At 44.7% G+C, this 25390-nt stretch overlaps 1 protein-coding gene across 3 annotated transcripts in view; it reads right to left on the reverse strand.

Annotated features, from left to right (window-relative positions):
* RAD23B (RAD23 homolog B, nucleotide excision repair protein) overlaps positions 1-25390 on the reverse strand; it is a 1748186-nt gene that overhangs the window by 941949 nt on the left and 780847 nt on the right. For 2 of the 3 annotated variants that reach the window (XM_044061046.1, XM_044061045.1), the window contains exon 3: positions 22746-22825. The exons of the other annotated variant lie outside the window; for it this stretch is intronic. In XM_044061046.1, the coding sequence (XP_043916981.1) occupies positions 22746-22825 (80 nt within the window). The remainder of the gene's footprint in view (positions 1-22745; positions 22826-25390) is intronic. 3 annotated transcript variants of the gene reach the window in all.

Below are 25390 nucleotides of genomic sequence, written 5' to 3' on the forward strand. Positions count from 1 at the left end.
TAGATCCAAAACCAAGGACCGTCCAGAGCATGTTTCTTTAGGTAGGGGAACCATACCTGACGAGGCCAGTGCGGAGCAATTAGTATCATTGTGGACCCCAATTGGGAAGCTTTCTGGATGACTTTGGGGAGGAGTGGAACCGGAGGAAAGGCATAAAGTAGTCCTGTTGGCCAAGGTTGGGCTAGAGCATCCGTAGCTGCCTCCCCTGGCGGAGTCAAGGAAAAGAACCTTTTGCACTTTGTGTTTTGTGGTGTTGCAAACAGGTCGCAGCACGGAGTCCCTCATCTTCTGAAAACCTGAGCTGCTACTGTTTCGTTCAGGGACCACTCGTGAGGAGAGAATCGTCCTGCTTAATCTGTCTGCCAAAATATTGGATTTCCCTGGAATGTGGGTCGCTACCAAGGAGCGGTTGGTAGCTACAGCCCATTCCCACACCCTCATGGCCTCTCTGCAAAGGGGGTAAGATCTGGTCTCTCCTTGTTTGTTTAGATACCAGACCACCGACATGTTGTCTGTGTGGATGGCGATAATGCCTTGAGGGAGAAACTTGTGGAGGGCCTGTAGGGACAGAAGTACAGCCCTCATTTCCAATACATTGATATGGAGAAAGGTTTTGTCTGGAAGCCAAGAACCCTGAACTAACCTGCCCAGACAATGCCCCCCCCCACCCTGTCTGGGAGGCATCCGTTGTCAGGGTGGCCACCGGAGGGGGGAAACAAAAGTTTTCCCTGATTCAGATTGGATGACTGAAGCCACCAGCGGAGGTCCCGTTTGCACGTTTCTGTAATCAGTATGAGATGATTGAGGGGGAGATTCTGAAAAGACCATTGTGTCGATAACAGCCACTGAAGAATCCTCATGTGCAATCTTGCCAGTGGAACTAGGAGAACCGTGGCAGACATCGAACCTAAAAGTTGCAGGACCATCCTGGCTGGGGCTTTGGATCTTGGAAGCAGGGCCTGGACTTGACCTTGTAAAGTTTGAATCCTTTCGGTAGGAAGGAAGACGCGCATCAATTTTGAGTCCATCTCTGCTCCTATGAATCTTATGCGCTGAGAGGGCAGCAAGACAGACTTTGGTGGCTTTTAGGTTGTCTATTAGTAGATGCCTGGTGGTGGCAGTCAGGAGCCAGTCGTCCAGATAGGGAAACACTTGGAATCCAAGACTCCTCAGGTGAGCAGTCACTACTGCCAAACACTTGGTGAACACCCTGGGGGCTGTGGTGAGACCAAAGGGCAGTGCACAAAATTGGAAATGACTGTCTCCCAGGCTGAAGCGCAGATACCTCCTGGACGCCTGATGTATCGGTATGTGATAATAGGCGTCCTTGAGATCTATGGAGCACATCCAAACATCCTTCTCCAACAATGGCAGAATGGATTGTAAAGTGACCATTCGGAATTTGGACTTCATGACGGACTGGTTTAGTTTGCTGAGATCCAATATTGGTCTCAGGTCCCCTGTCTTTTTTGGCACTAAAAAGAACCTTGAGTAATTTCCGGATCCGATCTGGTCTGTGGGGACCGGTTGGATGACTCCTTTTTGTAGCAGCTTTGAAGCTTCTGCGGCTGCAATTTCCCTTTGACTGGGTGGTGGGTCCGGGATTTTTTGGACGGTGGGGGTGAGTGTGTGAAGGGAATGGTGTAACCTCCGGCAATAATCCGAAGCACCCATCTGTCCTGAGTGATAGACTCCCAGGCTTTTAGGTGCTTGGCAACGGCACCCGACTGGCTCGAGCAGCACAGCCGGGCAATCCCTCATGAAGTGTGGGAGGCTGAAGAGCCACGAAAGGACTCGCGGTCTCCAGAATTGCGGGGCCCTCTGCCGCCTCTGGGACGGCGTCTCCCAGAAAAATTTCCCGTCCTCTGCCTCTGGAAGGGGAATCTTCCTGCTGTTGAGGAAAAACTTCCGTGATTTGCGGAACCACATCTTCCCTCCTCCTTTAGCCTTGGGATAAGGCCGAAGGGAGTGGAATAACGTGCACCTACGGCAGATAAAGTTTTTCCCTCTTGCTCACAGCGGGTAAGAGTGTCTTTACCTTAGGTCCAAACAAAGAGGACCCATCAAAGGGAGCGTCGTGAAGGAAGACTTGAAGGCCTCCGCGAAATGACACAAACAGAGCCAGGCTTGTCTCTGTAGAGCTACGCCTGTGCCTGCGCTCTGCCCGCCCCTTCGGCCGCATATGAAATGAGCCTCATGGACGAGTTAGAAATCGAGGTAAGGATAGCCAACTGAGAGCTAACCGACTGGGCTAGCTGCTCAGGTAGGTTACCTGAGAGGGAATCTGACAGCTCCTTGACCAGATCCCTCTGTAGCCTGGTAAAATGTGCCAAATAATTCAGGGACCTTAGTGTAAAGGCCGCTGAAGTCAGGGTGCGCTGCACGGTCCATGCTCCTAGACTCCTTATTAGGAGGATGGACGGACGTTGAAGGCTCTGCCACGTCCTGTTGTGTAGCAGATGCCACCACCATGGCATCTACAGCCACGCCTTTCGTCAAGAACTCCTTCTCGGGTGGGGCAGACAAAAATTTGTTAGGGCGAGAAGGCACTGGTTCCACAGTATCTGGATGTTCCCACCCTCCGACAAACCAAGTCCAGGAGCTCATCAAGGGCGGAGACACCCAGGAGGCGGAGGGCTGAGCCCCAAAGGCCTTGAGAAGCACTGACTCATCAGCAGAGGGGGGTTTGGATATCCAGCCGCCTCGTTGCTTAAGGATCTCTAAAATGTCTGCGAATGAGACATCATCCGAGGACGACTTTGGGGACCCCTCCGCATCATCAAGATCAGTGTCCGATGTAAGAGACTCGGGGGAGTCCACGTGCTTCCTCTTGCACGATCTCTTCCTTGGGGGCTCCTCCGAAGACAACTCCGAAGAACCCTCAGGAGGAGGGGAACCCCCAGTGGGGATAACCTCAGGCCCTGGGGCTCAGCTGCCTAGGGACAGGGGAACTGCCAAAGACCCAGTCTCCACGCCCAGGGAAGGTGCCGGTAAAGCCGTAGAGATGGCCGAAGAAGACTTGGCCAAGGCACTCCTCATAGCTCTGAAAGCCGGACCCCCAGAATCCTGGGAGTGTCCGGTCCCCGGAGCCATGATAGCAGACGGAAGTCCTGCAGCCGAAGCACCGAGAGGGAGGCTCGGAACCGACAGCATTGGTCTCGAAACGTCACCCCCGGGTCTGGCCGAAGAAGTCCGCGTGCCAAACTCGGACCCGAAGGCCGGGGTTGGAGTGAGGGTCGGAGCCGACCCTAGGATCTCCACCGGCTCCAACAGCACCTGCTCCGACAGAGCCGAAGCGGTCGGAGGAGGAATGGCAATGGAATGGGCTATTGGCTCCGAAGCCAATTGGGTCGGAGCCGAAACAAATTTTTGAAAGACTGGGGACTGGAACAGTCTTTGGAGCACCCTGTCTATGTCCGAATCTGACATCCTCGATGACCTAGAGGAGACTGAACGGGTTCGAGTTGGCCTCTCCAACGGCCCCAAGGGGCTAGGGGACCGGCTCCGAGGCGACTCGATAACTATCGGCGCCGAAGGAATGCACAAGCCAGTTTCCATCGGTGCCGAGGAGGACTTAGGCGCCGAGGAGGAAGTGTCTGAGCGGACAACCTTCATCGGCTCCGAGAACAGTGGAGCCGATGAAGGTGACCCGCCTCTCGATGCCCCAGCCATCGGCTCCGAAGCCAGAGGAGTCGAGACTGGAGGCATCGAGGCAGACCATTCCGCCCTCGGCTCCGAAGTCCTTGGAGCCGAAGGAGAAGCCTATGTCTTTTGGCGGTCGGGTCCGACGGACTGGTCGGAGCCGACGCCCTTTTCTTTTTAGCAGGAGAAGGAGAGGATGCTAAAGCTTCTTCAAAAGAGGGTTTTATAAGGCCTTTCAATATAAGCTTATTTTTCCTCTCTTGGAGGACCCTCGAGGAAAAAGCGTGACACACGCTGCAGGACTCCTGCAAATGTTTGGCGCCCAAACAATATACACACAGAGAGTGGTCATCCGTGATAGACATTTTAAAACTACATTTAGTGCACTTCTTAAAGCCCAAAGGCCTAGGCGCCTGAGACATTATAAGTAGAATTGAGTAACTCTCTCACAGACAAAACTCTTTGAAAAAGACTGACACTACAAGGATTAACTTGTTAAGAATGACAGCCGGCAATTACATTAAGACCAACTGAAGACATACAACAGTGAATATATCTAAGGGAATCCAAGAACCCCTAAAGGTTCAAAAAGGGTATTGACTGACAGGGAAGGCCCTACAGAACAAGGGGCCTGTAGCCAGAACAAACACCAATCACACACAAATTTTCCACAAAAATTTTCAAAACACACACAACAGCACAGAGTAGCCGTTAAAACAGCTTTTGTTAAAGAATTAGCAAATTTCTGACAGAAAAAGTTAGTGAAAAGACACTACTTAGCTCAGCCAGCTCGAGACCACGTCTTTGCTAGTTAGCGCAAAGCGAGATCTGGGGACTGGTAGTGGTGCATCCTGGGATATAGTAAGCTCAGCCAATAAGAGACTTCGCTCTTTGGCATAAGCGTGCCGAGTCGGAGCCGAGGGATCGGCTCCGAACCCATCAGTCAGAATGTAGGCGAGATAGGATCACATAACATCAACAATTTTATTGCCTTTATCAGATGGTTTAATAACAAGTTCATATTAATTACTAGGAGTTTTTAACGCTTTCCATTCTGTTGTAGTCAGATTATAACTAATCTTCCCAGCATTCTTGTCAATAACATAATCAGAGAAAGCTGTCTCAACTGCAAAATTAACCATTGAATGAAACTTCCGAACCCCCTCATGCTTAAAAGGAAGCAAAAAATTACTCTTATAAGTTATATTTTTTCTATCTAAATGACCCAGTTTTCCAGTTGCTTTTATAAATCTTCCTAGTAGACAGTCTCTTGGATGAACTGAAATGTGGATCGCTTGAGAAGAAAGCATGGATTGAATAGTCATCACTGAAAGTGGGGAACCAAGTGGTTAATCTGAGGGTTCGAATGTCTGGCAGAGGCAGGCTGAATGGAAGAGAAATGAGATCCAGAAGAAGCCACAGGTAGGGGAACCATACTTATTGAAGTCAAAAGGGAGCAATGATGATCACCAAGACCTTCCTTTCTAATGCTTTCTAAAGAAATTGTGGGATGAGAGGAGTCAGAGGAAAGGCATAAAGGAGACTGGGTGGCCAAGTGTGAATCAGCGTCTCCTTGGGTGACACCCCCCTCCAGGGGGGAAGCAGGGCAAAGAAAGTACAGTTGTGTACCCTTACCATAAAATTAGATGTTCAAGTGTATTTACGGTTGCATTCATCACACTTGGGTTATCTGCCTGCAGGTAGCCCTCAGTCGGCCCGAATATCAGAGACTTAGTATTTCTGCGTCAGATACTGTCATTCCAGGACTTACGTCAGGTCGTCAGGGGTATAAAAACAGGAAGCCGATGCCATTACATCAGTTTTTCTTGCCCAAATGTCAGAAGCCTCCCAAATAGGGAGCTAAGTTATGGTGGGGAAATCACCACCAGTAAAAAGTAAATACCAATACCAATACCCCTGAAAGGGGTGAGTAATAGCCATAGAGAGGAGAGAGAGAGAAAAACCAGGAGCTGGAGGTAGGAAACCAGGACTGCAACAGTAAATAACCTTGAACATCTATGTTTATGGTAAGGGTACACAACTGTACTATGTTCTTTGTGTTTCACTGTTGCAGTCATCACACTTGGGTGGATTCACAAACTGAAGAAGGGTGGAGGCCGTCAAGAAGAGTTAGGGCTGGCTAGTATGCCTTGCAGGACTGCTGTTGTGAAACCTGCCCTGGATTTAGAAAAGATAGGCAGGTGGTAATGCTTGGTGAAGGTGTGTACTGAACTCCAGGTAGCAGCTTCCAGGATGTCCCTGGTAGTGACTCCCCTGAGAAATGCTGTAGAGGTAGATGTTGCCCTAGTGGAATGTGTTCTGACCCCCTGAGGGGTTGGTTTCTCATGGTGCTTGTAGCAGAAATGGATGCAGTGTGGTATTCATTTGGAAATTGTTTGTTTTGAAATGGCCTTGCCCTCTGCCCCTGTTGCAAAGCTGACTAGTAAACTGGTCAGATTTTCTGAAGGGCTTAGTCCTATTAAGGTAGAATCTGAGCTGTCTATGCATTTCCAAGGAGTGCAGGATCCTTTCCCCTTTATTTTGAGGATTAGGAAAGAAAGTTGGCAAATGGATGGATTGGTTGAGAGCCATACTGGACACCACTTGGCATGAAGGAAGGGTTAGTCCTGCGGGAAACCCTGTCAGTATGGAAAATAATGAAGGGTTCCACAGCCATAAGTGCTTATAGCTCAGACACTCTTCTAGCTGAAGTGATGGCCAGAAGCAAGGCTGTTTTCCACAAGAGGAATTTTAAGTCTGCTGATGCAGCAGGTTTAAAAGGGGGAAGCGCAAGATTTTCCAGTACAAAGTTAAGGTCTCAAGCAGGGGTGGGTGCTCTCCTTGGTGGCCTTAAGTTGTTTGCCCCTCTCAGGAACTGTTTGATAAGAGGGTGCGAGAAGAGAGGTGGCCCAGTGTTGTAATGAGCCGAAATGGCTGAGGCATGTATCTTAATGGAGGAGAAGCACAGGCCTTTGTGGAGTAGATCTGCTAATTAATCCAGGATTAGAGGCAGGGAGGGCAGAGTTGTTTCCTCTCCTTTAGACAGAATCCAGGAGAAGAACCTTTTCCACTTATCAGCATAGGATTTTCTTGTACTGGGTCTTCTGGCTTCAAGAATGACGTCCAGTACCTGTTTGCTTAGGGTTGCTGGGGGAGAAATCAAGCAATAAACCAGGCTGCAAGATTTACGGTTTGCAGTTGTAGATGCAAAATCTGTCCCTCCTCCTGAGAGAGCAGGGTTGGGTTCTGGTGTAGGTGCCGGGTGCGCAGGAGTGGGTGCCAGTGCTGGCGTGGCCAGTGCAGGGCAATCAAAATTGTCTTTGGTCTGTCCTGACTTATCTTGAGTAATACTCTTGAGAGAAGGGGCAGAGGAGAAAAGGCATAGCTTGAGAGATTTACCCACTGAAAAGATAGCCATCCACTTTCCAGGCCCTGCTGTGAGGATTCCTGGTGCAGAATTTGCTGAGCTGGTGGTTGTAGGGGGAGGCTGAAGGTGCTGGGCTCCAATTGCCACGTGTGGGTCTAGGAGATTTCTGCTTAAGTCGTCTGCCAGTGAGTTTTGTTTGCCTGGCAGGAATTGAGCTTGCAGATGGACTTGCATGTCCAAGGCCTTGTGCCACAGGGCCATGGCTAACCTGCAGAATGGGTAGGAGTGGGTTCCCCCTACTTGTTGATGTACCACAACTGTGGTGTTGTCTGTTTTATTAGTAGTTGTCCTGGAAAGAGTAGGGATCTGAAAGCTGTCAGGGCATTCTTAACAGCTAGCATCTCTTTTTGGTTGATGTGCAGATGAATTTGACTTGTGCTCCAGTGGCCCTGAATGCATTTGCCGTCCATGTGTGCTCCCCAGGCATAGTCTGATGCATCTGTGGTTAGGGTCTGGGCAGCGTGGGGTTGAGAAAAGGGCAGTCCCTTGTTGTGATAGCATGCTTCTGCCCATAAAAGGAACTCTGTCCTTAGACAGGGTATGACAGGAATGACTTGTTTCCAGGTCCTGAGAATGTTGGCACCAAAGACTTTTTAAGTACCACTGAAGTTTACTCATATGCAGTCTTGCATATGGAATTAGCAGTATACATGAGGCCACGAACCCTAGGGCCTTAAGTATTTTTCTTGCAGATAGCTGGGTTTTTTTGGCCATTTGTTTGAAGTAGGCTGTCAGATAGACTTGTTTTTCTGAAGTGAGGAATGCCATCTGGGATGTGTCCAAGCTTGCTCCCAGGAATACAATCTTTTGACTGGGTACCAGTTTTGATTTCTTTTCGTTGATGGTGTACCCCAAGGAAGTGAGAAGGTGTTTCACAAATGTCAGGTGCTGCAACAGCAATTCCTGACTGTCCGCCTGAATCAGGCAGTCGTTCAAGTACGGGAAAATTTGAATATTCCTCTGCCTGCACAAGCAATTGGGCGGGGCTGGGGAATGGAGTAAAGAAGTCATTGTGAGTTTTTTTCCGTAAGGAGGTGTCTTACCACTCCCTGCTTTAGTGGTGGGAGCACCCCACTGCTTAGGATCTCTGCATACCCTGAAACTGTAGTCTGGGTGATCTGTTTCCCCTGGGTCTGATTTGAGAAGGCCTGGAGGGGGCTGGAAAGGACCAGTGTTTGGAAGGGCAATGCCTACTGAATGTAGGGGGTTGCACTTGTAAGAATTCTTTAATAGTCTGCATAGACTTAGCTTTTTCTTCCATCTTTTTAATAACCTCTTCTGCTTTGGTGCCAAACAAATTGTCCTTGTTCAAAGGAGTGTCCAGTAACGGTCTGGCAAGGTCTGCTCCTTGAGCCAAGCATGTCTTCTCAGTACAGATCCAGTGACTGCTACTCTGCAAGATGCTTCTAGGGCGTCAAAGCCACACTGCAAAGTATGCTTACTGACTTGGCTTGCAGAGTGCATAAGCTCCTGCAATTCTTTATTTTCTGCACAGTCTGTAAAGGTTACCACTTTTTGTTTAATAAGTTCCATAATATGCTGCTGGTACTTCAGCATGTGAAACTGACAATTCAATGCCCTACTAGCAAGAGTTGCAGATATATATACCTTCTTACCCCATCTGTCCAAAGCTGTGGAATCCCTGTCCGAAGGGGTGGGATTCTTGGCTGTAGTAGCCTTGATAACTTGTACGCCCCTGGGAAATGATCTCTGGGTCAGCAGTAGGATTTGTGAGTGTCAGGTACTCTGTAGTACTTGTCTGATTTCCTAGGGGCAGGAGGTAAAGTGTCAGGAGTAAGACTGGATTCCATAAAAACATCATCAACAACATCCAGGACAGGGGGTATTGCTAAAGGCCTGTGCTGAGGCAACTCTAGGAATTCTCTGAGTCTCTTTTTGGACTAAGGATAGTCTTGGCATTCCCAGTGGAAATGCTCTCTTAAAGTATGCAAGGTTTCACCAAAAGAAAAATCCTCTGGAGGGGAGGCAGAGGGAATGTATTCCTCTGCATCTGAATTCTGATAAGCAGATAAGGGCATGTCTTCATAATCAGAAATCTCAGAGTCATCGGACTCCTGGTCTGTAGAAGCTGTGGGGGACTGGTCTCTTTTTCTCTTGGCAGGGGAAGACATACTTCCCCTAATCAGTGTAATAAGGTCTTCTGCCATTCTAAGCATTTGTTTTTGTGGCATGGGAGCAGGTGCATGCACTTTGGTTGTAGGTTTTCTAGGCGGTGTGTGTAAACTGGGCTTAAGAAACTCAGTAGTTGAACATCGGTAGAGCGAAAAAATGACTCAGAAGATAGTGCCTGCACAGTGCCTCTGGACCCATCCAAGGTAGAGACATCTGCAAGTTCCATAGTCAAAGAAGAGTCTTGCGGCATACCGGACTCCGAATGGGTCTCGGTAGAGGCCTGCAAATCCAGTGAAGTGGGCATCAGGGGCTGTGAAAGCGCCTCACTGAGTACCGGCAGACTGGCGACTAGCTTAACGGAAGCATCATCTGCAACTTTGGACCTATGCAGTCTGTCTCTGTCTTTATTCCTTACGTTTTTTTGGAATATCGGTAGTCAGTTGGCTTACCGAAGCCATTTCAGAATACAGAGATAGAGAGTGAACGAATTTAGCGACAAAGAGCCCGACGACGAATGGTTCGGACATTAAACAAGGCACAAAACAGACAGCGAGGTACGTTGTGGTAAATAGGTGACACAGAAAGAATGAAAATTTCTGTGAGGTATTTGCTTTCCACAAGTAAGACAATTGTTAACTTTTTCTGACATCGGCCAAAAAAAAAAGGATCCCCAGTGGGGTACTTTGTTTTAGAAGACTTCAGGATTATTCAATTCGTAAATGAAAATTCAGGTAGCAGCCGACCAGCACTTGCGAACTGCTTCTGCTTCGGGCTCCTCGGCAAGAAAGACTGATGTAATGCCATTGGCTGCCTGTTTTTATACCCCTGGACGCAGAAATACTAATTCTCTGGTATTCGGGCCGACTGAGGGCTACCTGCAGGCTGATAACACAAGTGTGATGACTGCAACAGTGAAACACAAAGAACATCCTGCTGCATTTGGTGTTGTGGAGAGAACAAAAAGATTGCACATGGTTGGCCTCAATGGTGAAAAATCTGTTTTTCCACTTTTTGCTTCAGGGAGCAATGGTGAGACAGGAGGCTATATCTGCTCAAGCTGTCCACTAGAACATCGAACTTTCCTGAAATATGCATTGTCAAAAGAAAGTGACTGGAAGATATCATCCACTGTCAAATCTTCATGGCTTCTCAGCATAATGGGTAAGAGCGGGTTCCCCCTTGCTTTCTGATGTACCAGACTATTGACATGTTGCTGGTTTGGATAGATATCAGTCCTTGAGGGAGGTAGTCGTGGAAGCCCTGCAATACTAAAACCACCACTTATCTCTTGATTGCTGATATGGAGTATGGCCTCAGAGGTGGACCAAGTGCCTTGGACGGTCTTTCCCCTGTAGTGCCCCCCACTCCAACTGGGAAGCATCCATGGTCACAGTTGATTTCGGTTGGGGAACTTTGTATTAATGCAAGTCATGAAAATATTCACCAGACATACTTGGAAAGACACTGGTTGTCGCCTGATGGATCCCTGCAATTCTAGGATCCACTGCAGTACTCTCATGTGGTATCTGGCAAGTGGGACCAATGTGATGGATGCAGCCATCAAACCCAGCAAATGAAGAACCATCCTTGTCATTGGTTTTTGGGATGAGAAAATAACCTTTGCATGACTATGAAGAATGGATAACCTGCTCTTTGGAAGTTTTGCTGTCTGATGAACTGTGTCTAAGTGTGCTCCTATAAACTCTATCAATTCGTACAGAACAGAATTGTAACGTATGCTACCAAACATTGAACACATTTATAGGAAGGAGATTTATGCTTGGATAAGTAGATTCCTGGTAGGGGCAGAAATAAGCCAGTCTATCAGAGAGAGGAACACTCAGAAGCCTTGTAGCCTGATATATGCTGCTACCACTGCCTTGCATTTAATGAACATCCAAGGAACATTGGTGAGGCTAAAGGGCAGGGATCTGAAATGGAAGTGACTGGCTCCCAGCTGGAAGTGGAGAAACCCTCTGGACTGCCTGTCCATCCTGATGTGGTAGTATGCATCCTATAAGATCTATGGACCACATCCAATCATTCGCTCTCAGGAGTGGAAGAATGGACTGAGCAGTGATGATCTGGAATATTGATTGTTTGATATACTGGTTGAGGAGACTGAAGTCCAGAACTGTTCTGAAAACCCCAGTCTTTTTTGTCATTAAAAAGAATCTTGAGTAATTTCCAGATCCTAGCTTGTCTCATGGGACCTCTTGGATGCTTAGCTTCTGTAACCGCTTTTGTATTTCTTTGAGTGCTGCTGGTCTTTTAGAAGGTGAAACATTTGGTAACCTTTTTGGCTTTTCAGAAAACACAAAAATGGAATGTAATCGCCTCTGGTTATTATTATCCTCTGCATCCATTTGTTGCTCGTGACCAACATTCAGGCTTTGTGGTGCAGGGATAAGCACCCTCAGACTGCCTCCAGTGAATGGCAGTCAGGCAGTCCTTCAGTAACAATGATTAGGCCTCTCGGTGAAAGGACCACTGAAGCCTTGTTTCTGTGTCCCACCTCTATCACATGGGTGATGCCCATTACTAGAACTCCCATCTGTGCCTCGGGGGGGGGGGGGCTGTCTCCAGTAGTGTTGAAGAGATCTCTTCAGATTTCCAGAACCATAGCTTCTTACCCAGAAAAAGACCCCTGGGGGATACAGAACCACATACCAATGGCAGGAAAGGGTCTTTCCATCTTCTTCACTTCTGGTCAATGTTCCTTTCACTTTAGACCCAAACAGTGTTGATCCATCAAACAAAGCATTAATAAAGGAAGTCTTAGAAGTACTGAGCAAAGTCACACAAGCACATAGAATAACTGGGTAAAATCTTACCATAACCATAGATGTCCTTCTCTTCTATGTCCCAGTATTCTTAACATGAGGGATTCACTGCCAAAGGCAGTCCCGATGTTTGGCCAGTATACAAAAGACTCTAACCACTGCAAGGTACGTGGGATGTCGCACGTAGGCCAGCAGCCGGCTTAAGCCATAAAAGTGATGTTTGCATGTACCATCCTCAGAAATGAATGCCCCAGTAAGAACATCAGCCTAAGGAACAAAGGGAGGTAAGCATACATCCAGGAAAAAGGCAAAAACAGGGGGAAGGTGGAAGGGATAGAATACTGCAACAAAGAAGACAAGAATATCTATGGTTATGGTAAGATTTTACGTAACTATTCTACGACCTCAGAAGCCTGAAAGCAGACCCACTTAAAATACTCCCTCATCTTTGCATCAGTCTCCCCAAAGGTGATGTCTTCACCAGGAGAGGAGGCATATTCCAAGGCGAAGGTAATCTGAGCAGAACAGGCCAAGGATTCATCCTCAGAGGAATCCTCCTCTTCAGAAGAATCTTGCACTCTAATCCTTTTCTGTGGTGAAGAAGTTAAAGGAGGGTTAGGAAGGGAAACCCCTGAGAGATGTTTAAGAGCCATAAGGGCATTAAACAAGCCTTGTGTGAAAGCTTTCCAATCAGCAGGTGGGTCCTGAGGGGCAGAGACATGTTTGGTTTTCTGCTTCTTTTTAAGAGGAACATCAGCCCTGTGAAAGGTGGAGGGACCTGACGTAGGCCTACATTTAATGATATTCATCGGTATTTCCTCTCTTACTAAAAATTGCAAAATACTTCTAGGGCCCTCTGAAATAATGAGCCTCAGTTTCCCCTGTTCGCCCAAAGCGGAAGTGCCAATAGCAGGATCCCTTGTGGCCTCCGATGTGGTACCTGTCTTAGCATCCAAGCCAAAATCTGGTTGGGTTTCCAGGCCTACATTGGCCTTGAGAGAGACGACTGGAAGGGAAGGCACAACTGAACTTCAGGCCTGTTTTTGCCTTCTTCATAGCAGACTCAGAAGACCTCAACGTACTCTCCATAATGTCACATGCTAACCTTTCAGTCTTTGATTCTCAAGATAAATATTAAGAGTGGAAAGGCAGCTACGTAGGGTCTTAGGAACAAAAGCTTTACAGATAGGGCAAGACTTATGGTCGTGTTGAGCCCTAAGCAGAAGAGACACGGACCATGACTGTTTTTATGTGGAATTTGTTTTACACACTGGCATTGGTGACATGTAACTTCACGGCAAAAAAGCAGTAGCAAAAAATATAAAAGAAAACCCCAATGGGGAAGTTATCTGAATCTCTTAAATACAGGAAACAACTCAGGCTAGCAGACCAACAATTGTAGATGGCATTCAGACTGGCAGCAGAGAAGTTCTGAGGAAAGTACATGTGGATGTCACTTGTATGGCCTACTCCGGCTGCTGGTCTACGTGCAACGTTCCACGTATCATGCAGTGGTTAAAGTCTTTTGTATATTGGCTGAACATCGGGACCACCTTTGGCAGTGAATCCCTCATGTTATGAATACTGCAACATAAGAATAGAAGAAGGACATCCAGGCATCTCCTTATGATAATGCCCATAGCTGTAGCTCTTGAAGTGCCTTCAGTAGGACAGGAGATAAGATGCACAGACACACTGGACAGTGATGCAGGGTGGCTAACTGAGAAGTCAACATTTTCTTGTCTTCTGCAGATATAAACCCAGAAAAGGACGTGGAGATTTCTTTAGTCAAATCCCTTTAAAATCTTGTGATGTGTGCCAAGTAATTCAGCCCCCAAGGTAGCTGAAGCATATGTCTGCTTCCTGAATCAGTCCAGTGCCCTCAACTCACTGGTAGGGGGATGGAAAGAAGAGCTTTCCTCTGTGGGCTATTTTCTGAAGGCCGCTGCCAAAAACAATGAAATCCATGTCCAACCCCTTGTTCCAATACTGCTGATCTTTTTGGGACACTAACTCCTTATCTGGTTTATGGGGAATTTGTTCAGCAATGTCCATCTCCTTTCATGCCCACTTAGTCAAGATGAGATCCACCATCTCATCAGTGAGGGGAACCACCAAAGACGTAGCTGAGCCAGAACCAAAGACTTCAAGGAACACGGCCTCCTCTTGGGTGTGGGCATCAGTGGACCACCCACCTATCATCTCAAAAGTTCAAGAATTTCCCCAAATCAGACATCCTAGTCCGAAGGCTTAGAAGATTTGGGCAGCAGGGCAGAGGCAGCAATAGAAGATGAATACCAGTTTGTTATTTTATTTTGCCCCCATGACCTTATTCCCGTTTGATTTTTTTCCAAGGATTTCTTAGAAAAAGGGGAGCTCCAGTATCAACTGCTTGAGTCTTGGATGATTCTCCAAAAGAGGCATGGGAAAGTCCCTTTAGGATAAGTGTATTTCTTTCAACTATAGCTCGGGTGCTGAAAGCAGTGAAGATAGCACATTAGTCATTTAAGTAATCAGCCAAAAGACAATATGCACTTTTGGAGTCTGTACCTAAGTTAGGTATTTTAAGGCTGCAGCCAAATACTTTTTAAACACTCAAGATTTACCAGCCATTGCAACCAGAAAAAGATTAGTCCGACGCCAACAATAATAGATAAAGAAAAAGAGAACTATTTCTATATGAAGAAAATATTAAGAAAATAGTGGGTGCATAAGCAAGATTTTTTTTTTTTTTACATTAAAGATGGTGACAAGGCAAGAGGAGAGAAAAGGAATATAAGCAATAGTCAAGAGACAGGAGGTAAGGGTACAAGGAAGTAAACTGGAAGTAAACTGCAAAAGTACCAAGAACAACAAGGTTTTCTCAAAACTTTACCAGAGCCTCAGCATGGTAGATCCATGTCAGTAGCAAAGGAACTTGCAAACACGATTTGAGGTAATGTTGGACTACGATTTGAGGTAATGTTGGACTTAGCAAGGGGTTTTGGGTAAGGGGAGGAGCCTAAGCTTGGGATCCAAAGTCTTGAGTGGCCAAAGAAGGATCCAAGGTTAGACCCAATTACCCATCCACTGAGGAACAGAATGAAGAGATAACATCAGATCAAATGTTACATATATCACAAATAGTACTGATGGCATTAAATACAATGGAACTTGAAATTCCAGAGTGATGTACATTGGCAAGGCTACTGTCAGAAAAAAAGAATGCCCGGTAAACTGCTGGAGGAGACTGAGACTAAACATCAGGCATCAAATGAATCAGAGCAACAGGAAAACAAAAAAGATGGTGGTAGTGATGGCATCAAAAAATCTGGCAATGAAACCAGTGAAGGCACAACCAATGTTAGGGGAAACCGGTGCCAAACAAAAGAGGCAAATGACAGAAAAGAATGAAGACCCCTTAACAACCTAGATCTGGGACTGGTTGGGAATCTCAGAGGGTAGACAATCATACCTGTGAAGTGCTACAACCAAATGGTCATAAGCTATTATGGTCAATGCAGGCTATTGCCTAAATGAGACTGCAGTTACAGGCCATGGAGAGGAAAAGTACAGTTGTGTAAAATCTTACCATAACAGTAGATGGCCCTCTCTTCATGTTGCAGTATTCTTTGAAGCAGGGATCTCCTTCCAAGGATACCCCCAACATCCAGCCAGTATATCAAATGCTTTAGATCTTGTATGCACCATACCTCACATATATGCTCCTCATACAGGACATAGGGCATGAAAGTGATGTATGGACGCAGTTACCCATAACTGAACTGACCCAGTACAAAAGCAGTCTACTTTGGACAAAAGAGGTTACGCACATCCAGAAGGAAGAAATGTAAATGGAAAAGGGAGATCCTCGACTAAGGGGGGAACCAAAACAAAGCCCCCCCCCCAAAAAAAAAAAGGGTGTTGGTGGGAGGGAATGAATACTGACAACAGTGAAGAGAAGGACATCTACTGTTATGGCAGGATTTTATCAACTGTACTCTGTCCTTCTATAGTACTGTTGCAGTATTCTTCACAGTAGGGAGAGTCTAGAAGCTCAAGGAAAGGATTGGGAGGTGGAAAGCTGGGAACAGCCCTCATGGAAGCCATGAAAAAAGGCTCTAGCAAAACCCGCTCTGGTCCTAGTAACTATATTAAATTTATAATGCTTAGAAAAGGTATGCATTGAAGACCAAGAAGCAGCTTCAAGGATGGAATTGGTGTCCAAACCCTTGAAGAAAGCACCAGAAGAAGGAATAGCCCTAGTGGAGTGAGATATAACAAAAGAAGAGACACTTGCCATAAAAGGAATAACAAAAGGAAATGGCTTTAGAAATCCAGGAGGAGAGGGTTTGCTTAGAAACACCAAAACCCAATGCCCTGTGATGACAGGAAACAAAAAGCTGGTCAGACATACAAATCACCTTAGTTTTATAAAAATAATACTTGAGCTGTCTGTGCAAATGCAAGGCATACAGGGCCCTCTCTCACTAGCAGACTGAGAAGAAGGAAAAAAGTAAGGTAGTTGTACCGCCTGATTCAAAGACAACTCAGTAACATCTCTGGGCATAAAAGAAGGATTAGTACAAAAGAACAGCCTATCCATGTGAAAAATCAAGAAAGGAGGTATGGCCATTAAGGGTCTGAAGCTCAGAAACCCTCCAAGTAAAAGTAAGATCAATCAATAAGATAGTCTTCCAGGCACAATGCTGCAGATAAGCTGAACCTGCAGGCTCAAAAGGAGCCTGGGTCATTTTTTCTAAAACAAAATTAAGGTTCCAAGGAGGAGGAATAGGCTTCCCTGGGGGCCTAAGATGCAGCACACCTTTAAGAAGCTGTTTGACCTCAAAACTAGAAGCCAAAGGAGGATTCAAGGGCAGACAGGCAGAAATATCTGACAAATGGGTCTTTACAGAAGAACAGGCAAAGCCAGAATGGAGCAACTCACACAAACAGGAGAGAACCAGAGGGAGTGAAAAAGGATCTTGGTTATTAGCGTAGCAACAGAAAGAAAATTGTTTCCATTTGGACATAGAAGACTTTCTGGCTGCAGGTTTTCTTGCCTCCTGTAAAACCCTAAGCTCTTCCTCAGAAAAAAAGGTGCCTATAACGGATCATAACCCTATCACCCACAGTGTCAGTTGAAGAGTGGACAAGTGAGGATGGATAAATGACCCCATGTCTTGTGTGAGGCAGTCCAACTGGTGAGGTAACTTGCGATGATTGCCCCTGCCCAGCTGCATTAAGAGAGGGAACCAGTGCCGTCTTGGCCAAAAGGGAGTCACTAACAAGATTTCTGGGGAGTCTAGTTGAATCTTCTGCAGGACTCTTGGAAGCAGAGGAAGGGGAGGGAAGGCAAGACATAGAGAAACATCCTCTTCCAGGGTTAAAAAAAAAGGGGGGGGCATTCATCTTCCATTTCACATGGCACAGCACTCTGGAACAGAAAAGAGGGAGCTGTCTGTTCAGTAGGGAGATAAAGAGATCTATCTGAGAAATATCCCATTGATGGACTATGTCCAAAAACACATCTTTGTGAACCATCCATTCGTGAGCTTGTGTTTTGGACCTGCTCAAAGAGTCTGCCACTAGATCATGCTCTGAAGGAGTATACTCTGTCTGAAGAGATAGCTGATAACTGACAGCCAGATCCCAGGCCTGAACAGACAGCCTGCAAAGGAGGTAAGATTTTGTGCCTCCCTGCTTGTTGACATACCACATCACTGTGGTGTTGTCTGTGTAAACCTTTTGAAGGCCTAGAGAAAGGATGGGGTGAAAACCCTGAAGGGCCAGAATCAAAGCTCTCATCTCTTTGATGTTAATATGGTCTGACTTCTAATGGGAGGCAGAGACATTGAACTTTCTGGTGACCACAGGAAGCCTCCCCACCCCAAGTCTGAGGCATCTGTTAACAATTCTTGAGAAGGAACTGGAGGCTGAAAGGGCAGGCCTGGGTTGAGGGTAAGTTGCTGAATCCAGCACCCGTATTCCCTATTTTGACCAGGGAGGAGTGGCACACCAAAATCCAGAGGGTGGCAGTGCTGAAGCCAAACTGACTTGAGGTACCACTGAACCTTCCACATATGCAGTCTGGCAAGAGGGAGCATTGGAATAAAAGAGGCCATGAATCCCAGGGCTCGAAGAAACTCTCTGGCTGGAACAGCAGGCAGAGTAAGGACAGACTGAAAAAGCTGTCAAAGTCAAAGTAAACTTTATTGTCATTCAGAAATCACACAAGAGTAAAAACTGAACGAAATTCCATATCTCCAGACTCCATGTGCAGACAACATATAGACTACTTCCACAGACATTTACACATGTAACACCTAGCTATTACATCACAGACATGCAGGTAGACAGACTGATAATGCACATAATTAGAAACACATTTTAACACTTTTTGAACTGAACACTTACTTGCATGAGACTTTAGTACTGCACAGGTACTTGGTTAAGACATTGCATTGATCCTTGCACACAAACAGACATTTAAGTATTGCACTGTGAACATTAGATGATTGAACTATGGATCTTAGACTATTGCACTATGCTTAATTTATGAATTTGCATGTATTGCACTGAAAGTGATATTTTACTGCATTACTACTGCCCTACATGGCCTATAAGTTACAGTCATGGTGAGTATTGCATTAAAAAAGACAGGTCTTTTGGAGGTGGAAAGTAGGTCAAAATTGGCACTGTCTGATTCCTGCAATCCAGATACACATGATCCTAACAGGGAGTCAGGGCAGACTTTTGGAAGTGGATAGTGAACCCCAGACTCTGAAAAACAGAAATGGTAAACTCTAGATCCTTTAACAGGCAACTGGAAGAAGGTGTCTGAAACAACACTGTCTAAATAAGTAAAAATGTGAATGCTTTGGAGCCTGCAAAAAGCAATCACAGGAGCTAGGCATTTTGTGAATACCCTTGGGGCAGTAGAGAGGCCAAAGGGCAAAGCACAAAACTGAAAATGAGAGAAGAAACAGAGAAATGTAGAAACTTCTTGAAAAGTTGGTGAACAGGAATATGAAGGTAAGCATCTTTCAGATCCAGTAGTAAAAGACGAAACAGGGTCTGAAGAGTGAGCATCTAAAAAGAAGGAACCTCGACAAAGATGTTGAGCAAGCAGAGATCCAGAATAAGTCTCCAAGTGCACTCCTTTCAAGGAACCAGGAATATCCTGGAGTAAAAAACACCTCCTACTTGGGAACAAAAGACAAGTTGAACAGCTTCCTGGTCCAACAGGGACCCAAGAACCTCTGAGAAATGAGGAAGCTGCCCCAGAGGAGGTTGGGGAATCCCTCAAAAAGGAGGGAGAGACTTCTTCTATACCATGAAATAAACCTGATTGATGATAGATAATTCGAGGTGATGAGATCCCAGTTTGGAAGACAGAGGGAGAGCCGAAGGGACAAGAGAACCTGGTCAAGGGTTGGAGGGACAAAATATCAAAGAGAACCAGGCTTGTTGGATAAAAGAGGCTTCTAGGCCACAGGAGACTGAGAAGACTTCGGAGGAGGAGCTCAACTACCACCCTTCTGACTTTAGAGGCCTGACGAGGCTGCCTGAGCACAGAAGCACACCTAGCAGGATAATTCTTCTGGAACTTAGGGATAGGGGAGATAAAATATTTTTAAGATCCTGAAGGCTTTATCCTTTTCTTGAAGAGACTTAAACTCTATAGCATGGTGAGCAACTTGAGAGGTAGTGCCCAGAACAGATAAGGCAGGGGACTTACCTTCAGAATCAGGGAAGTCAGAAATAACCTGACTGACAGGCCTGAGAAATCAAGGCCACAGCATATCTGGTAATGTGGGTCTTGCAAATGACAGCCCGAAAGGCCAAAGCAGAAGTAGTATTGACCTTCTTAATAACCCTCTCCATTGCCCTACTATCCTTATCAAAAAGCAGAAGCTTGGAAGACAGCAAAAGCTTAGAAGGTTTGTCATCGGAGACTGACACCACAGCGGGCTCAGCAGACGGACACTTAAGAATTGACAATCCTCTGGAACCTTATAGTATCTTTCAGATTTCTTTGGCGTAGGATGCTGAGAATCAGAAGACTTGGAGGCAGCTATAAAGGTGTCTAACACAGCAGCCAACACAGAAGGAAATGCAAAAAGTTTAGAAGTGTTCACCTGAAGCAGTTCATACGTTTTCTGGATATCAGATACCTGAGAAGAATCCCACATAAAGTACTCCATCACTCTAGCTATTATGTCCCCAAAAAAACATTCATCAAAGGGAGACAGAGGACTGATGGACTCATCTTCATCAGAACCATAAGCGAAAAGTGAAGACATCTGAGAGGAATAGGACAGGGACACTTCATCAGATTCTGAATCTTCAACTGAGGAATCAGGTTCCCTAGCCCATTTTGAAGGGGTTGAAGTCCAAGGGGGAGTAAGCAGAGAAACCCCTTGGGAAGGCTTCAGGGCCATTATGGCATTAAATAAAGTAAATGCCTGCCATTCCCTGTGAGGATCCTTAGGGTGTACAGCAGAGTGCTTAGTCTTCTTTTTCTAGGTATGGCCGTCAGCCCTAACAAACACTGGAGGTTCTGAACCATGACAGAATTCAATAAGAGTACCTGGAACCTCTTCCCTGACCAGAATCTGTAGAATCCCTCTAGGGCCCTCTGAGATAATCAACTGTGGTTCCCCCTTGATGTCCACAGCAGATGCCTGCAAAGCCTCAGAGGACATGTGAAAGGAAGGATCCATGCCGGCCTCCAACAGGATTGCAGCAGAGCAATCCAAACCTAGATACCAGACAGCCAACAGAGCTAGTATCTGCTTCTAGAGAGACATCTGGTGGAGGCTAGACAGCCAAAGAATGTGGCCGAGATTTCTCGTCTTTCTTCTTACTACATGGGAGCACCTCAAGGTTGATGGATTCCGCCATGTTACCCTGAGCTGACTGATTAAGCCTCTGGTTCTCAAGTTAAATGGTCATTAAAGAGAAACAGCTTCTTAAAGTCTTGGGCACAAAAACCTTGCAAATGTTACAGGATGCATGGTCGGGGGAAGCACTCAAACAAAAAAGACACTGTCCATGATGATCCTTATGGAGAATCTACCTCACACACTGACATTTTCCTTTCTTGGATGACATGAACTCTAGGTAAACAAAAGAGAACAAGACCAAAAGTAAAAGAAAAGACCTCAATGGGGCACTTATCTGATGCCTAGGTATTCAGCAGAGCAAAAGGGCAATCAGATGGATGATTAATGGCATTATTCAGACTGGCAGCTAAGAAGTTCTGGGTAACTGCATCTGTATATCACCTTTATGCCTTATGTCCTCTATGGGGAGCATATGAGTGACATACAGCACAGACAAGATTTAAAGGTTTGGTATACTTGCCAGACAATGGGCTATCCTTGGCAGAAGATCCCTGTTGTGAAGAATACTACAACAACTCTCTTAAAACCTTCCAGTATTTTTGTCTCACTGGTCTACTGAAGCCTAAACAAATTGAATGGTACCATGAGAGGATCCCCAAGCAATACAAACAGTTGAAGTGGCTGTTTAGAGGTAGGATAATTGGACCACAGGTGCATTTTGAAAATAAGGGAGCCGACGTCATGATCTGTATTAGGAGTGGAATAAGTCCAACCTCATGGGAAGTGTGAAAGGAAAAGTTTTTTTTAAATAAAAGTTTAATTAGATACTCACAATTTAAGACCTAAGCAACAAGCAGAAAAGCAGTGATCTTTGAAAAAATAAAATCTGTTCAAAATTTCATAAATGTCTCGCAGGCAGCCAGAGGAATATTGTTCCTTTTGTCTGAAGCTTGAGCATGGCAACTGAGTGAAGACAGGGAGCTTTGTAATAAGTGATGGAACAGATGCCTGGCAGCTTGGGAAAGTTATCTGCTGAGCAGTTAAAATGTCTGCAGTGCAAGTCCTAGAGGTTACAAAAAATGGACCACTTCTTAAAAGATACATTTGCTGGACTGGATGGTAGGGAGAAAAACATAAGACAGATCAAAATATCTGGACATAAATATACCTATATAAATAAATGAGCATAGGTTACACTTTACCACTGGTGTCGCTATGCATCAAACATATCATACATCCCTAGCGTTACAGTCTAGAACCTTATACATGGCTTAAAAGAGATAACTCTCCAACATCTTAACGTTTTATGGAATGATACATAGTCAAGCATATGTACTCGCTGCCCACCATCATGAAACCATTTTTTCCCAAGTAATGTTTTTTTTTCAGTTAGTATACATGCAGGTAAGAGGGTAGCTCTACATCAGACACTCCTTCATAGACAGCCTTTGGATATCCTGCCAATATATAACAGATGCTAACAACACTTGTTCGTTACGTAACAGATGCTATTAACTTGTATGCTTCACTGCAATCTTCCAGCAACTATATTTCTGTCTTCTTTAGTGTGTTACTTAATACCTCAGTGGTTGAAGTTTTGCATTCTTAGCACAACATTGGCAGAGGAAAATTACCAACATCCAAGATAGCTGAATTAAAGTATAGGGCAACAAGTACTAGTAAATACATTTTTGTCCTAAAAAGATCCCAGTTTTATATCCAGTACTATTAGCCTGCTCACAGGGAACACATCTTCAGACATCAATGGTTGAAGACTAGAATCATTCAAAAGTAAGTCTCAGTTTCATCTAGTGAAATTAGTTTAACTGCATTTCTAAAGTGGCTCAGTGAGACCCCCCCCTCCTAGTTTTACTAAACTGGCTCCTGTACTCTGAACAAAATATCTCAGATCAAAGTACAACAGTGACTTACTTTTGTCACCATGATCACCACAAAGTTTTTCTCACTGATGTCATATTCCTTCAGTGCTGTATCATCTTTAAGAATTTTGCCTGAAAGAACAAAAAGAGTTCACATTAACCAAATAGTTATCTACGGATTAAGAGACTGTGTACAGGTTCTAACTGCAATGAATGATTACAGCTATAGAATAATGTACTGATAAGTTGTAGTTTATTTATTTATTTATTGACATTTGTTTCCTGGGAAAGTCTGACTGGGTAGAAGCCCATTTTCAGCGGAGACCCGGGGAGAAAATCTCCAAAGTATCACAAAACATATTAATAATAATATACTGTCGTTAGAAATAAGCTAAAAACAAATACAGTTAAATAACTATACCAAATTAGTCCTAATATTAAAACAATTATTAAGAGTACATACAAGTTATGTGGTGATGACTTAACAGTCAGAGAAATATTTCTCCATTTATAGAGAAATTAAAGGTAAGTTAGAGTAATACAAACAGGAACTGCAATATGAAGTGACAGAAAAGCAGGCTTATGGTATATGTAGAGAGAAAGGCAGGTGGGGAGAGAAATAGTTCTGTTAGTTACCACTTATTCCAAACGTAATATAAAACAGTAAGGAAACATAAGTATTGGGGAAATTCAAGGAACACTTAGCTGACCTAGTTTGCCTCTTTTCTACCTAATGGCTATCATTCAGAACCTAACAATTCAATGATGGGTACAGAGTTAACCTCAGTACCTCTATAAAACAGCTTAACAGCAGGTGACCATGTTACCTATTTTAGTGTTTTGCGCTCTCTCTCTTTTTTTTAATCAACATGAAACTCTCTTAAAATTAGAAAAAATGTCTTGTCAGGACACCAATGGGTTTTTTTTGGCTAGTAGAGTAATACTAATAACCAATTATTTACCCCAAATATTCCCATTAAAATAAATAGGAAATGCAACCTAGTAAAGATTATGTGATTTACCAGCAAAACTTAACTGTACTCCGATAAAGCAGCAGCAGCAGGATATGTGCAGTCAACCCACTTTCTACTACTAGGTACTCTTAAGCACTAATCTGATTGCTACTTGGTGCTTTCTAGACAGTCTCTCAAAATACGACAACAGACTGATGGGAGCAGCAGAAGCTTTAATCTTCAGGTATGGTTTTCTCTTGTAGTTACATTTTTTATTCTTTACTTTGTATTTACTTGTTGAAAATGAAAGGTATGCACTTACCATAAACATTATACCTTCATGAGCCATGCCTGTTCATTTTAACTTTAGGACTGGCTTGCTACAGGCAGCAGCTTCTCATAAGACTTTCTTAAGCACTAAAACATCTCCCCTAGCTTCCACAATGTACCAAACTTCCCCAACTCTCCTGATCAACTTTGCATTAAAAACACTACTATTTAGTTAGCAGGTAGGAATTTGGGCAGCCAAGTCTCTTTGTGGGAAAGATTGCAAGGAAAGGAAAGGGGAAGGTGGATGAAGTTGTTGAAATGGATGGACTTGCACATCTTACATGATATTGTCCATCCATCTTAACCTCAGGACAGAGTCCTCAACTACAGCCTCCAGGGTGGTATCATGACATCATACCATGGAATCAGTTGGACACAAACATTGTTATACACCTTGTGATCACATCCAGCTTACAATATCTTGCAAAAGTGTCCAATTAAGCCTATGTCACAACCTCAAAGATATCATCAACTAAAGAGTTTTTGAAAAAATTCTGGGATGTAACTACAGATCTAGCACAATGAGCATTGGATTTATCTCAATGTCTTTTTTTGCATTTTACAAAACAAAAACATAATGCAGTCTGTCAACCATCCAGACAGGGTGGCTTTTTAATACTTTTCACTTCTATCTGTCTGAAGTGAAAGAAACAAAAAAAAGACACTATCCTTTCTTACACCCTTGGTTATGTCTACGCATGAGCACAGTTGACAACAAGTATGTAGATAATACTGAATAAAGTCTCCCCTACTGGAATAATGAGGAAAGAGAATGAAGAAGGTTTTTTTTTTGGTCTGGTTAACATTAAGCTCTGTTATCCTCTTACATGTAAAACCTGAATTTGTAAATAGACCCTGTCCTTTTGAAATACAATATAAGGAAGTAGAGAAGACAAGACCTGAATCACAGAAATTCTCCTGGCTGACATCAATGCCACCAGTACACTCCTCCTTGACAAGAATTTAAGATAGATTGTAGCAGCTGGTTCAAATGGTTTTAGAGTCAAACTTCTAGTATAAAATCTAAGTTCCATGGTGTGGCAGCTTCCCTGAGGGAAAAGATAATAAAGAAGAGCTCATACACTGACAGAAATCAGAAATGGCTGCTAAGTGAACAAATATTGTTCAGAAGCAGGCTCATTTATAAACAGTCAGCTAAAGAATATGAAGTTACTGGAACCAGATCTGAGTATGTGTCAACATTTTGCTCCACTGGCCACACAAGAAAATCAAATCCACTTGTTCCAGGTACAGGATTTCTGCAATGTTTTAATGATCTGGACTACAGTCAAAGGCAACAATAGGTCCCTGGCTATTAGGGAACATAAGAAACCATGTGATTAATTTAAGGGGCTGTAGGAGCAGATAATGAAAGCTGGGCAACTGGGATAGATACCTCTGAATCCTGAGGATA

Source organism: Protopterus annectens, chromosome 2.part0, assembly GCF_019279795.1.
Source record: "Protopterus annectens isolate FY-2018-M chromosome 2.part0, PAN1.0, whole genome shotgun sequence".
Lineage (NCBI taxonomy): Eukaryota > Metazoa > Chordata > Ceratodontiformes > Protopteridae > Protopterus > Protopterus annectens.